Source organism: Medicago truncatula, chromosome 7, assembly GCF_003473485.1.
Source record: "Medicago truncatula cultivar Jemalong A17 chromosome 7, MtrunA17r5.0-ANR, whole genome shotgun sequence".
Lineage (NCBI taxonomy): Eukaryota > Viridiplantae > Streptophyta > Magnoliopsida > Fabales > Fabaceae > Medicago > Medicago truncatula.
Window position 1 is genome coordinate 40,945,240 of NC_053048.1, and position 12,946 is coordinate 40,958,185.

Below are 12,946 nucleotides of genomic sequence, written 5' to 3' on the forward strand. Positions count from 1 at the left end.
TTGAAATTGAACTCCTGATCACGCAATTTTAGGTATGAGTTTTAAGTGTGTTTATCACTTTAACTAATAAAAAAAATGTCCAGGGCTTCTTTAACTTTGGGGAGTTCTTCTCAAGCTATGTCCGCTTACGAAGTTGGGGAGCTTGGCCAATCTCTCCATCGCCCTAACCTTTGAAAGAGGATACTCTTTTTTGGCACTAAGATATCTTTCGCCCGATTCGACATCGGAAGAAGCCCCATTAACGTAAAAATATGGTAGCTTTTAAAGGAAAATATGTTGAAAATGTTTATTGTTCCCCCTCCTTCATCTTTATAAGCAATAAAGGATTTTACCATCTACTAGAATTTGATTATGACTTACTGATATTGGTAAAGAAAACAGAGATAGTACTTGTCTCTAAAAATGTCAATATTTCCTTTATGAAAGTGGTGGCAAACAAGACTCGAGAGTAACTTAAGTCCTTGGAAAATTTGTCCCTTCATCAAAAGCTATACAAAAATAAAAGCCACATAGAGAGGTGCACCATGTTCTAAGTAAACCCAACTTTGGTTATTATAGTTAAAAAATAATAATTTCTCAATCACTAAAAAATAAAATTATCCATCAAGGCCTTGGTCTTATGAAGTTGCAACCAATAATTTTTTTTTTCTTTCTTTCTTTTCTAGCCATAGAGAAAGATGACATTGATTGCAGGCATTCCTTCAAGCTATCTATGGGGTTCACTTGAACGGTCCAATTTTCTACCGATAAGGCATTCCTTCAATTATTAATTGTGTTAATGAAACATAAATGTTGATTGAAAGCAAAAAAGGAAACCTAATATTATTAAAATGATCAAGAATGGTGACACACATGGTTATTGAGAAGACTTAAATGTAATCCATTAGATTAAGATAAAATTAAAGGTGGAGATGTGGAGTAACTCCTTAGAGTTACTCTTGGAGTCAATATATCCTTCCCATATATATATATGGAATACAAGCTTTTTGTGTTACTTTTATCTTTTGTATAACTATTTAATTTACAACTTAATCATTCTTTATTTAATCAAATAAGCAAATTTTCGATATCTATACCTTTATGTAAAAAATACTAAATTTAATTTGGTGTAACATTTTTCTTTATTTTGTTAAACCATTTTCTCCCTCCTTTCTATTTTATTCTTCAAACTTCTATTATTTTTATCGATAAAATCGGAAAGGTGTAGTTGATCACCTCAAGTTGGGATTATCCAAAAAAAAAATTGCTGTAGTTTTTTTATACAAAGAAAAACAATTGCTGTAGTTGATATACTTCAAGTTGGGATTATCCAATTTTTCATAAACAAAGAATGTAGGTACTAGGTAAGAGTTTTAAACTAGAACTAGAATATAAAATTAAATTAAGGAATGTTTTTAATCCAATTTTTCATAAACAAAGAATGTAGGTACTAGGTAAGAGTTTTAAACTAGAACTAGAATATAAATTAAATTAAGGAATGTTTTTAATAATTTGATTTGTAAATAGTAAATAGGGTACTACAGCTAAAGTATAGGTAATGTTGTTAACAACTGATCATTATCCTTATCTCAGTAAAAAAAAAACTCATCATCCTTATCATCATCTTCAATTGTGTCTTTGTTCCTCTATAAATATAAGTGAAAATGATTGCTCAAAATATATTAGCAACAATGTCTTTCTCACATATGTTTACTGCTTTTCTTTTCTCTTTGATTGTGTGTTTGGTCATTTCTGAATGTCACGCTGATGTTAATGCTAATGCTAGCCATATATCAAAATTAGTGATTGATGCACGTACTAGAAGGCCTATTCCAGACACATTCTTTGGAGCATTTTTTGAGGTAAATTATAATATATGTTTTGATTACTGTAAAGATTACTTAATTAGTTATTTGGTTAGTGACATGACAACTTATTATTTATTGATTCAATTAATACATATTTTTTCCAGGAAATTAATCATGCAGGAGCTGGGGGATTGTGGGCAGAACTTGTGGATAATAGAGGTATATATTGATTGTCACTTATTAAAAAAAATCTTCAGTAATTAACTCACCAACACTAATTTTGGTGACCGAATTAGAGATATGTTTCTTACATTTCCTTTGTAAATTAGTTTATCTCACTAATTTTGTGCCACTTTTTATGTATGAGATATTACCTGCTTTGAGTCTTTTTCTCCTTTACTCAAAAAGTCTCTTAGATGGGTTGAGGTCTAACCAAGGACAAATTCGTGATTTAATTATTTTTATTATTCTAAATTAATGTTTCAGGTTTTGAAGCAGGGGGTTCCAATGTTTCATCAAATATCAATCCATGGATAATTATTGGAGATAATTCATCATCGATTATCGTATCAACTGATCGTTCATCTTGTTTTGAGTGTAATAAGGTTGCTTTACGTTCAGATGTTCTTTGTCAAGGACAATCATGTCCACTTGGTGGTGTTGGTATCTCCAATCCTGGATTTTGGGGCATGGTGAGTATTAATATTCTAACATTTTGTTTTGTATATGACAAAAAAATTAATGTCATTTATAACTAATGTTTCTAATATTTTTACAAACAGAACATTGAGCAAGGGAAAAAGTATAAAGTGGTGTTCTATGTTAGATCACTTGGTCCTATTAATTTACAAGTTTCATTTATCGGATCTGATGATGGAGTAAAATTGGCTTCAACAAACATAAGGTGATAATTTCATCATTAATTAATTTTTAAGCTACATTGTATATTTTTAATTTTTCATCAAATAAATTGAGTTATTGTAACTAAAATTAACTAATTGAGTTATTAATTAATCGATGTCAGTGCTTTTGGAGTTAATGTTACAAAGTGGAGTAGGATGGAGACAATTCTTGAAGCTAATGGTACAAATCATAATTCAAGTCTACAAATAACAACAAGCAATAGAGGGGTAGTATGGTTAGATCAAGTGTCAGCTATGCCCTTGGATACATATAAGGTATGATATTTTTCTTTTTCTTTTTTCTATGTTTTATTTTGACAAATTGGCAATGCAATTATTTTATTTTAATTTTTTTAGGAAAATTCTTTTAAATGGACTAACTTCATTAATCAATATATCTTGGCATAGGGTCATGGTTTTCGAAGCGATCTTTATCAAATGGCGGCGGATCTCAAGCCAAAAACTTTTAGATTCCCAGGTAGGGTACAATAATAAGTTAAAATTGTTAAGGTTGATTTGAATGATATCTCCTATTCTAGCACTCTCTTTTTTAACATTTATTCATTTATAGAATAGAGTAAAAGTTATATGAGACTCACCATTTTATATAGGGTCTATTTTCAATATGGTAGGATCTACATAATTTTTACTCAATAAAAAGATATTTGTTAAAAAATGTATGTTCGGCAATATTGCCAAAAAAGCATTGTTTCTTAGGCAATAATAAATTTAAAATAATTATATTTTTACTATTCAATACTTAGTTCACATGTTTTCAAAAAAATGTTGAGTTCATATGTTAAATTAAGAGTCGGAAAACATAACACACAAAAATCACTCATAAGTTTTGTTAATTTCTTTTACAATCTCATGCAAAAATTCATGCATTTTTATTATAGGTGGGGAAGTTTGATATCCATCTATATTATAAAATAAAAAAATAAAAAATTATGTAAACCTAACACAATTTTTTTTGTTTTGTTATAGGTGGTTGTTATGTAGAAGGAGATTATCTGAGAAATGCATTTAGATGGAAAGATACAGTTGGACCATGGGAAGAGAGACCTGGCCACTTTAATGACATATGGAATTATTGGACTGATGATGGATTTGGTTATTTTGAGGGGCTTCAAGTAATTTTATTTCCTTTCTAAAATATTAATCCTTTCCTTATCAAAATGAAAAATCTAAGTCTTATTGTTTATTGAAACAGCTATCAGAGGATCTTGGTGCATTCCCAGTGTGGGTGTTTAACAGTGGTATTGTTCTTCCTAAAAAATCCATTATAAAGTCTAGTCCCTAAGTTATTTATTTTTCTTTCTTTTTAATTGCTAATTTATCTATTGTCTCTTATAGGTATTAGCCATCATGATGAAGTTAATACGTCTGATATTTCACCATTTGTGCAAGTATACTTTTCTTCACAGTATTTTTCATTTTTTTATAGAAATTATTTTTTATTCTTCAGCAGTATTTTTAATTTTATTTATTTATTTATTATTATTTATATTTACACTTTGGATCATTAATTAATAGGAAGCCCTAGATGGTATTGAGTTTGCTAGAGGTTCTTCCACATCACAATGGGGTTCTCTTAGAGCTTCCATGGGACATCCTGAGCCATTTGATTTGAGATTTGTTGCCATTGGAAATGAAGACTGTCATAAATATAACTATCTAGGTATAACTTTTTTAAGTTAATTTGGAAGACAAATTGAATTTTTTTTTATGTATATTTAATCAAAAATATTTGATAAGTGAGGTGGTTGAGCAATTAATACACTTTAGTTTACTAATTTGTATTTTTTTTTTTATTGAATAGGAAACTACCTAAAGTTCTATGAAGCTATAAAACATGATTATCCTGATATTCAAATTATCTCAAATTGTGACGGTTCTATACATCAATTAGATCACCCAGCAGATCTCTATGATTTTTATGTAATAGTCTTTCTTTTTTTTTGTTCTTCCAATTTTTAAAGTTATTAATTTTGTATTTCAGTTTAAGCCACTTACATTTTATATATCCTTGTTAATAATACTTTTTATTTTTATTAATAGATTTATACAGATTCTAAGGACATGTTTTCCGATTATACCAAGTTCGATAACGCACCAAGATCCGGTCCAAAGGTTTGATTAATAATTCTTTATAGAAATAAAAATTTCTTGATAGGTGAATTTTCTCAAGTTTTATTAATTTCTACAATAAATATACAGGCATTTGTTAGTGAGTATGCTGTTTGGAAGGAAGATGCTGGTGCTGGAAGCCTTTATGCAGCTGTTGCTGAAGCTGCATTTCTCATTGGGCTTGAAAAGAATAGGTTTGATTATATATAACTATAGTTATATAGCTATATAGCCATAGCTTTTCATGAAATTTGATTTATAAGGTTTAATATTATGAACTAGTATGTGTTATTTTGAGCTAAGTTTTAATCATATTTCAATTTTATACTTTTTCTGCAGTGATATTGTTAGCATGGTTGCATATGCACCACTCTTTTTAAACACAAACGACAGAAAGTAATTTTCCTATGTTTTACCATTTATTTTTATTTATCATTTATATATGTAATTTTTTTTTATTTTATGTAAAAGATAGAGATGATTATTTAATCTATTTTTCATCAAAATAGGTGGATACCAGATGCAATTGTTTTTAACTCTTATCAGAATTATGGAACTCCAAGTTATTGGCTACAACAACTCTTTATTGAATCTAGTGGAGCAACATTGCTTAATTCAACTCTTCAAAATTCTTCTAGCTCAATTGTTGCATCCGCAATTGAGTATAAAAATTCTCAAGATGGGAAGAATTATCTAAGAGTAAAGGTAATGGTAACTTGAATTTTTATCAAAAGTGAATGTTGATTTAAATCTTGAAAAATGTTTAATCTTTTTTTACGGTAAATGCTAAGAATGAAGATTATAACTCAATTAATTAACTTTGAAATTATTGACTTTTACAGGTAGTCAACTTTGGAAATGCCACTGAGAACTTCATGATTTCAATAAATGGTTTAAATTCAATTGTTCAATCGTCTAATTCATCAATGGTGGTGCTTACGTCCTCCAATAGAATGGATGAGAATTCCTTCTCGGAGCCAAATAAGGTTACAAATTTTTTTCATCACAAAATATTATTAAAGTTTCACCCTTCGAACATGATGATTTTCCTCCTTTTTGAAATATGTAGTTTGTCACATGTGCCCATTGAAATATGTTAGTATTTGTGACGAGGACTAAAAATTATTTTCTAAAGATAGAGACGAAAAACTTATTTAACCACGTAGTCTTTGATTGTGTTAAAACTAAATATATGATTATTTTATGTATATACAGATTGTGCCCCAAAGAACTGCACTTGGAAATGCAAGCAATGACATGGATGTTAGACTTCCTCCTTATTCAGTTACATCATTTGATCTATCAATCTAAAATACGATGGTTGGATGTTGTTTTGTATTTTGAAAGAAGGGCGTAATGTTGCTTAGAGTCGAAATTGGGAGAAATGTATACATTTCTCGGTTCAAAAAATGTATATATTTTTATTTCATAAATAAATTATTTCACCTTTTTGTACCAACTTTTTTTATTTCTCCTTTATCTTAATGTTGATATTCACTACCTACTAAAGTACCTTTATTATTACCATTAGTTTGCACTTTCTATTAGTATATGTGTATCTGAATTCTGAATAACTTCGGAGAAATTTTTCAAAGAATAACGTAAGTTGTTCAAGAGATTTGTATGGTCTCTAGATTACCTACAATGTTGATATTTTTATATTATAAGTTTTTATTTGAAATTGAACTCCTGATCACGCAATTTTAGGTATGAGTTTTAAGTGTGTTTATCACTTTAACTAATAAAAAAAATGTCCAGGGCTTCTTTAACTTTGGGGAGTTCTTCTCAAGCTATGTCCGCTTACGAAGTTGGGGAGCTTGGCCAATCTCTCCATCGCCCTAACCTTTGAAAGAGGATACTCTTTTTTGGCACTAAGATATCTTTCGCCCGATTCGACATCGGAAGAAGCCCCATTAACGTAAAAATATGGTAGCTTTTAAAGGAAAATATGTTGAAAATGTTTATTGTTCCCCCTCCTTCATCTTTATAAGCAATAAAGGATTTTACCATCTACTAGAATTTGATTATGACTTACTGATATTGGTAAAGAAAACAGAGATAGTACTTGTCTCTAAAAATGTCAATATTTCCTTTATGAAAGTGGTGGCAAACAAGACTCGAGAGTAACTTAAGTCCTTGGAAAATTTGTCCCTTCATCAAAAGCTATACAAAAATAAAAGCCACATAGAGAGGTGCACCATGTTCTAAGTAAACCCAACTTTGGTTATTATAGTTAAAAAATAATAATTTCTCAATCACTAAAAAATAAAATTATCCATCAAGGCCTTGGTCTTATGAAGTTGCAACCAATAATTTTTTTTTTTCTTTCTTTCTTTTCTAGCCATAGAGAAAGATGACATTGATTGCAGGCATTCCTTCAAGCTATCTATGGGGTTCACTTGAACGGTCCAATTTTCTACCGATAAGGCATTCCTTCAATTATTAATTGTGTTAATGAAACATAAATGTTGATTGAAAGCAAAAAAGGAAACCTAATATTATTAAAATGATCAAGAATGGTGACACACATGGTTATTGAGAAGACTTAAATGTAATCCATTAGATTAAGATAAAATTAAAGGTGGAGATATGGAGTAACTCCTTAGAGTTACTCTTGGAGTCAATATATCCTTCCCATATATATATATGGAATACAAGCTTTTTGTGTTACTTTTATCTTTTGTATAACTATTTAATTTACAACTTAATCATTCTTTATTTAATCAAATAAGCAAATTTTCGATATCTATACCTTTATGTAAAAAATACTAAATTTAATTTGGTGTAACATTTTTCTTTATTTTGTTAAACCATTTTCTCCCTCCTTTCTATTTTATTCTTCAAACTTCTATTATTTTTATCGATAAAAACGGAAAGGTGTAGTTGATCACCTCAAGTTGGGATTATCCAAAAAAAAAATTGCTGTAGTTTTTTTATACAAAGAAAAACAATTGCTGTAGTTGATATACTTCAAGTTGGGATTATCCAATTTTTCATAAACAAAGAATGTAGGTACTAGGTAAGAGTTTTAAACTAGAACTAGAATATAAAATTAAATTAAGGAATGTTTTTAATCCAATTTTTCATAAACAAAGAATGTAGGTACTAGGTAAGAGTTTTAAACTAGAACTAGAATATAAATTAAATTAAGGAATGTTTTTAATAATTTGATTTGTAAATAGTAAATAGGGTACTACAGCTAAAGTATAGGTAATGTTGTTAACAACTGATCATTATCCTTATCTCAGTAAAAAAAAAAACTCATCATCCTTATCATCATCTTCAATTGTGTCTTTGTTCCTCTATAAATATAAGTGAAAATGATTGCTCAAAATATATTAGCAACAATGTCTTTCTCACATATGTTTACTGCTTTTCTTTTCTCTTTGATTGTGTGTTTGGTCATTTCTGAATGTCACGCTGATGTTAATGCTAATGCTAGCCATATATCAAAATTAGTGATTGATGCACGTACTAGAAGGCCTATTCCAGACACATTCTTTGGAGCATTTTTTGAGGTAAATTATAATATATGTTTTGATTACTGTAAAGATTACTTAATTAGTTATTTGGTTAGTGACATGACAACTTATTATTTATTGATTCAATTAATACATATTTTTTCCAGGAAATTAATCATGCAGGAGCTGGGGGATTGTGGGCAGAACTTGTGGATAATAGAGGTATATATTGATTGTCACTTATTAAAAAAAATCTTCAGTAATTAACTCACCAACACTAATTTTGGTGACCGAATTAGAGATATGTTTCTTACATTTCCTTTGTAAATTAGTTTATCTCACTAATTTTGTGCCACTTTTTATGTATGAGATATTACCTGCTTTGAGTCTTTTTCTCCTTTACTCAAAAAGTCTCTTAGATGGGTTGAGGTCTAACCAAGGACAAATTCGTGATTTAATTATTTTTATTATTCTAAATTAATGTTTCAGGTTTTGAAGCAGGGGGTTCCAATGTTTCATCAAATATCAATCCATGGATAATTATTGGAGATAATTCATCATCGATTATCGTATCAACTGATCGTTCATCTTGTTTTGAGTGTAATAAGGTTGCTTTACGTTCAGATGTTCTTTGTCAAGGACAATCATGTCCACTTGGTGGTGTTGGTATCTCCAATCCTGGATTTTGGGGCATGGTGAGTATTAATATTCTAACATTTTGTTTTGTATATGACAAAAAAATTAATGTCATTTATAACTAATGTTTCTAATATTTTTACAAACAGAACATTGAGCAAGGGAAAAAGTATAAAGTGGTGTTCTATGTTAGATCACTTGGTCCTATTAATTTACAAGTTTCATTTATCGGATCTGATGATGGAGTAAAATTGGCTTCAACAAACATAAGGTGATAATTTCATCATTAATTAATTTTTAAGCTACATTGTATATTTTTAATTTTTCATCAAATAAATTGAGTTATTGTAACTAAAATTAACTAATTGAGTTATTAATTAATCGATGTCAGTGCTTTTGGAGTTAATGTTACAAAGTGGAGTAGGATGGAGACAATTCTTGAAGCTAATGGTACAAATCATAATTCAAGTCTACAAATAACAACAAGCAATAGAGGGGTAGTATGGTTAGATCAAGTGTCAGCTATGCCCTTGGATACATATAAGGTATGATATTTTTCTTTTTCTTTTTTCTATGTTTTATTTTGACAAATTGGCAATGCAATTATTTTATTTTAATTTTTTTAGGAAAATTCTTTTAAATGGACTAACTTCATTAATCAATATATCTTGGCATAGGGTCATGGTTTTCGAAGCGATCTTTATCAAATGGCGGCGGATCTCAAGCCAAAAACTTTTAGATTCCCAGGTAGGGTACAATAATAAGTTAAAATTGTTAAGGTTGATTTGAATGATATCTCCTATTCTAGCACTCTCTTTTTTAACATTTATTCATTTATAGAATAGAGTAAAAGTTATATGAGACTCACCATTTTATATAGGGTCTATTTTCAATATGGTAGGATCTACATAATTTTTACTCAATAAAAAGATATTTGTTAAAAAATGTATGTTCGGCAATATTGCCAAAAAAGCATTGTTTCTTAGGCAATAATAAATTTAAAATAATTATATTTTTACTATTCAATACTTAGTTCACATGTTTTCAAAAAAATGTTGAGTTCATATGTTAAATTAAGAGTCGGAAAACATAACACACAAAAATCACTCATAAGTTTTGTTAATTTCTTTTACAATCTCATGCAAAAATTCATGCATTTTTATTATAGGTGGGGAAGTTTGATATCCATCTATATTATAAAATAAAAAAATAAAAAATTATGTAAACCTAACACAATTTTTTTTGTTTTGTTATAGGTGGTTGTTATGTAGAAGGAGATTATCTGAGAAATGCATTTAGATGGAAAGATACAGTTGGACCATGGGAAGAGAGACCTGGCCACTTTAATGACATATGGAATTATTGGACTGATGATGGATTTGGTTATTTTGAGGGGCTTCAAGTAATTTTATTTCCTTTCTAAAATATTAATCCTTTCCTTATCAAAATGAAAAATCTAAGTCTTATTGTTTATTGAAACAGCTATCAGAGGATCTTGGTGCATTCCCAGTGTGGGTGTTTAACAGTGGTATTGTTCTTCCTAAAAAATCCATTATAAAGTCTAGTCCCTAAGTTATTTATTTTTCTTTCTTTTTAATTGCTAATTTATCTATTGTCTCTTATAGGTATTAGCCATCATGATGAAGTTAATACGTCTGATATTTCACCATTTGTGCAAGTATACTTTTCTTCACAGTATTTTTCATTTTTTTATAGAAATTATTTTTTATTCTTCAGCAGTATTTTTAATTTTATTTATTTATTTATTATTATTTATATTTACACTTTGGATCATTAATTAATAGGAAGCCCTAGATGGTATTGAGTTTGCTAGAGGTTCTTCCACATCACAATGGGGTTCTCTTAGAGCTTCCATGGGACATCCTGAGCCATTTGATTTGAGATTTGTTGCCATTGGAAATGAAGACTGTCATAAATATAACTATCTAGGTATAACTTTTTTAAGTTAATTTGGAAGACAAATTGAATTTTTTTTTATGTATATTTAATCAAAAAATATTTGATAAGTGAGGTGGTTGAGCAATTAATACACTTTAGTTTACTAATTTGTATTTTTTTTTTTATTGAATAGGAAACTACCTAAAGTTCTATGAAGCTATAAAACATGATTATCCTGATATTCAAATTATCTCAAATTGTGACGGTTCTATACATCAATTAGATCACCCAGCAGATCTCTATGATTTTATGTAATAGTCTTTCTTTTTTTTTGTTCTTCCAATTTTTAAAGTTATTAATTTTGTATTTCAGTTTAAGCCACTTACATTTTATATATCCTTGTTAATAATACTTTTTATTTTTATTAATAGATTTATACAGATTCTAAGGACATGTTTTCCGATTATACCAAGTTCGATAACGCACCAAGATCCGGTCCAAAGGTTTGATTAATAATTCTTTATAGAAATAAAAATTTCTTGATAGGTGAATTTTCTCAAGTTTTATTAATTTCTACAATAAATATACAGGCATTTGTTAGTGAGTATGCTGTTTGGAAGGAAGATGCTGGTGCTGGAAGCCTTTATGCAGCTGTTGCTGAAGCTGCATTTCTCATTGGGCTTGAAAAGAATAGGTTTGATTATATATAACTATAGTTATATAGCTATATAGCCATAGCTTTTCATGAAATTTGATTTATAAGGTTTAATATTATGAACTAGTATGTGTTATTTTGAGCTAAGTTTTAATCATATTTCAATTTTATACTTTTTCTGCAGTGATATTGTTAGCATGGTTGCATATGCACCACTCTTTTTAAACACAAACGACAGAAAGTAATTTTCCTATGTTTTACCATTTATTTTTATTTATCATTTATATATGTAATTTTTTTTTATTTTATGTAAAAGATAGAGATGATTATTTAATCTATTTTTCATCAAAATAGGTGGATACCAGATGCAATTGTTTTTAACTCTTATCAGAATTATGGAACTCCAAGTTATTGGCTACAACAACTCTTTATTGAATCTAGTGGAGCAACATTGCTTAATTCAACTCTTCAAAATTCTTCTAGCTCAATTGTTGCATCCGCAATTGAGTATAAAAATTCTCAAGATGGGAAGAATTATCTAAGAGTAAAGGTAATGGTAACTTGAATTTTTATCAAAAGTGAATGTTGATTTAAATCTTGAAAAATGTTTAATCTTTTTTTACGGTAAATGCTAAGAATGAAGATTATAACTCAATTAATTAACTTTGAAATTATTGACTTTTACAGGTAGTCAACTTTGGAAATGCCACTGAGAACTTCATGATTTCAATAAATGGTTTAAATTCAATTGTTCAATCGTCTAATTCATCAATGGTGGTGCTTACGTCCTCCAATAGAATGGATGAGAATTCCTTCTCGGAGCCAAATAAGGTTACAAATTTTTTTCATCACAAAATATTATTAAAGTTTCACCCTTCGAACATGATGATTTTCCTCCTTTTTGAAATATGTAGTTTGTCACATGTGCCCATTGAAATATGTTAGTATTTGTGACGAGGACTAAAAATTATTTTCTAAAGATAGAGACGAAAAACTTATTTAACCACGTAGTCTTTGATTGTGTTAAAACTAAATATATGATTATTTTATGTATATACAGATTGTGCCCCAAAGAACTGCACTTGGAAATGCAAGCAATGACATGGATGTTAGACTTCCTCCTTATTCAGTTACATCATTTGATCTATCAATCTAAAATACGATGGTTGGATGTTGTTTTGTATTTTGAAAGAAGGGCGTAATGTTGCTTAGAGTCGAAATTGGGAGAAATGTATACATTTCTCGGTTCAAAAAATGTATATATTTTTATTTCATAAATAAATTATTTCACCTTTTTGTACCAACTTTTTTTATTTCTCCTTTATCTTAATGTTGATATTCACTACCTACTAAAGTACCTTTATTATTACCATTAGTTTGCACTTTCTATTAGTATATGTGTATCTGAATTCTGAATAACTTCGGAGAAATTTTTCAAAGAATAACGTAAGTTGTTCAAGAGATTTGTATGGTCTC

At 28.8% G+C, this 12,946-nt stretch overlaps 2 protein-coding genes across 4 annotated transcripts; both read left to right on the forward strand.

Moving 5' to 3' along the window:
* The first annotated feature begins 1,641 nt into the window (after nt 1-1,641).
* On the forward strand, nt 1,642-6,319 carry LOC120576851 (alpha-L-arabinofuranosidase 1-like). Of its 3 annotated transcripts, none has more exons than XM_039827416.1 (17): nt 1,642-1,841; nt 1,952-2,006; nt 2,274-2,479; nt 2,570-2,691; nt 2,812-2,965; nt 3,098-3,167; nt 3,677-3,822; nt 3,903-3,948; nt 4,046-4,098; nt 4,226-4,370; nt 4,512-4,630; nt 4,751-4,822; nt 4,910-5,013; nt 5,159-5,215; nt 5,329-5,524; nt 5,662-5,805; nt 6,035-6,319. In XM_039827416.1, exons 1-17 carry the CDS (start codon nt 1,644-1,646, stop codon nt 6,128-6,130), a joined length of 1,983 nt encoding a protein of 660 aa, XP_039683350.1. In that variant the 5' UTR covers nt 1,642-1,643; the 3' UTR covers nt 6,131-6,319. The 3 variants fall into 3 exon arrangements, with proteins under 3 accessions (XP_039683350.1, XP_039683351.1, XP_039683352.1); XM_039827417.1 differs by having other exon boundaries at nt 3,903-3,945; XM_039827418.1 differs by lacking the exon at nt 5,159-5,215.
* Nucleotides 6,320-8,139: 1,820 nt separating this feature from the next.
* LOC120576852 (alpha-L-arabinofuranosidase 1-like) lies at nt 8,140-12,815 on the forward strand. Its single transcript, XM_039827419.1, is given in 16 exon segments — nt 8,140-8,337; nt 8,448-8,502; nt 8,770-8,975; nt 9,066-9,187; nt 9,308-9,461; nt 9,594-9,663; nt 10,173-10,318; nt 10,399-10,444; nt 10,542-10,594; nt 10,722-10,866; nt 11,009-11,148; nt 11,247-11,318; nt 11,406-11,509; nt 11,825-12,020; nt 12,158-12,301; nt 12,531-12,815. Coding segments are annotated over 16 exon segments (1,947 nt in total). The 3' UTR covers nt 12,627-12,815.
* Nucleotides 12,816-12,946: the final 131 nt, after the last annotated feature.

What these genes read in the sequence shown, in the direction of transcription:
- LOC120576851 (XM_039827416.1), top strand. Translation starts at nt 1,644, where the DNA reads ATGATTGCTCAAAATATATTAGCAACAATGTCTTTCTCACATATGTTT. An exon ending in TGCCCTTGGATACATATAAG is followed by an intron (nt 2,966 to 3,097) that starts GTATGATATTTT and finishes ATCTTGGCATAG; the next exon opens with GGTCATGGTTTTCGAAGCGA. An exon ending in CACCAAGATCCGGTCCAAAG is followed by an intron (nt 4,823 to 4,909) that starts GTTTGATTAATA and finishes ATAAATATACAG; the next exon opens with GCATTTGTTAGTGAGTATGC.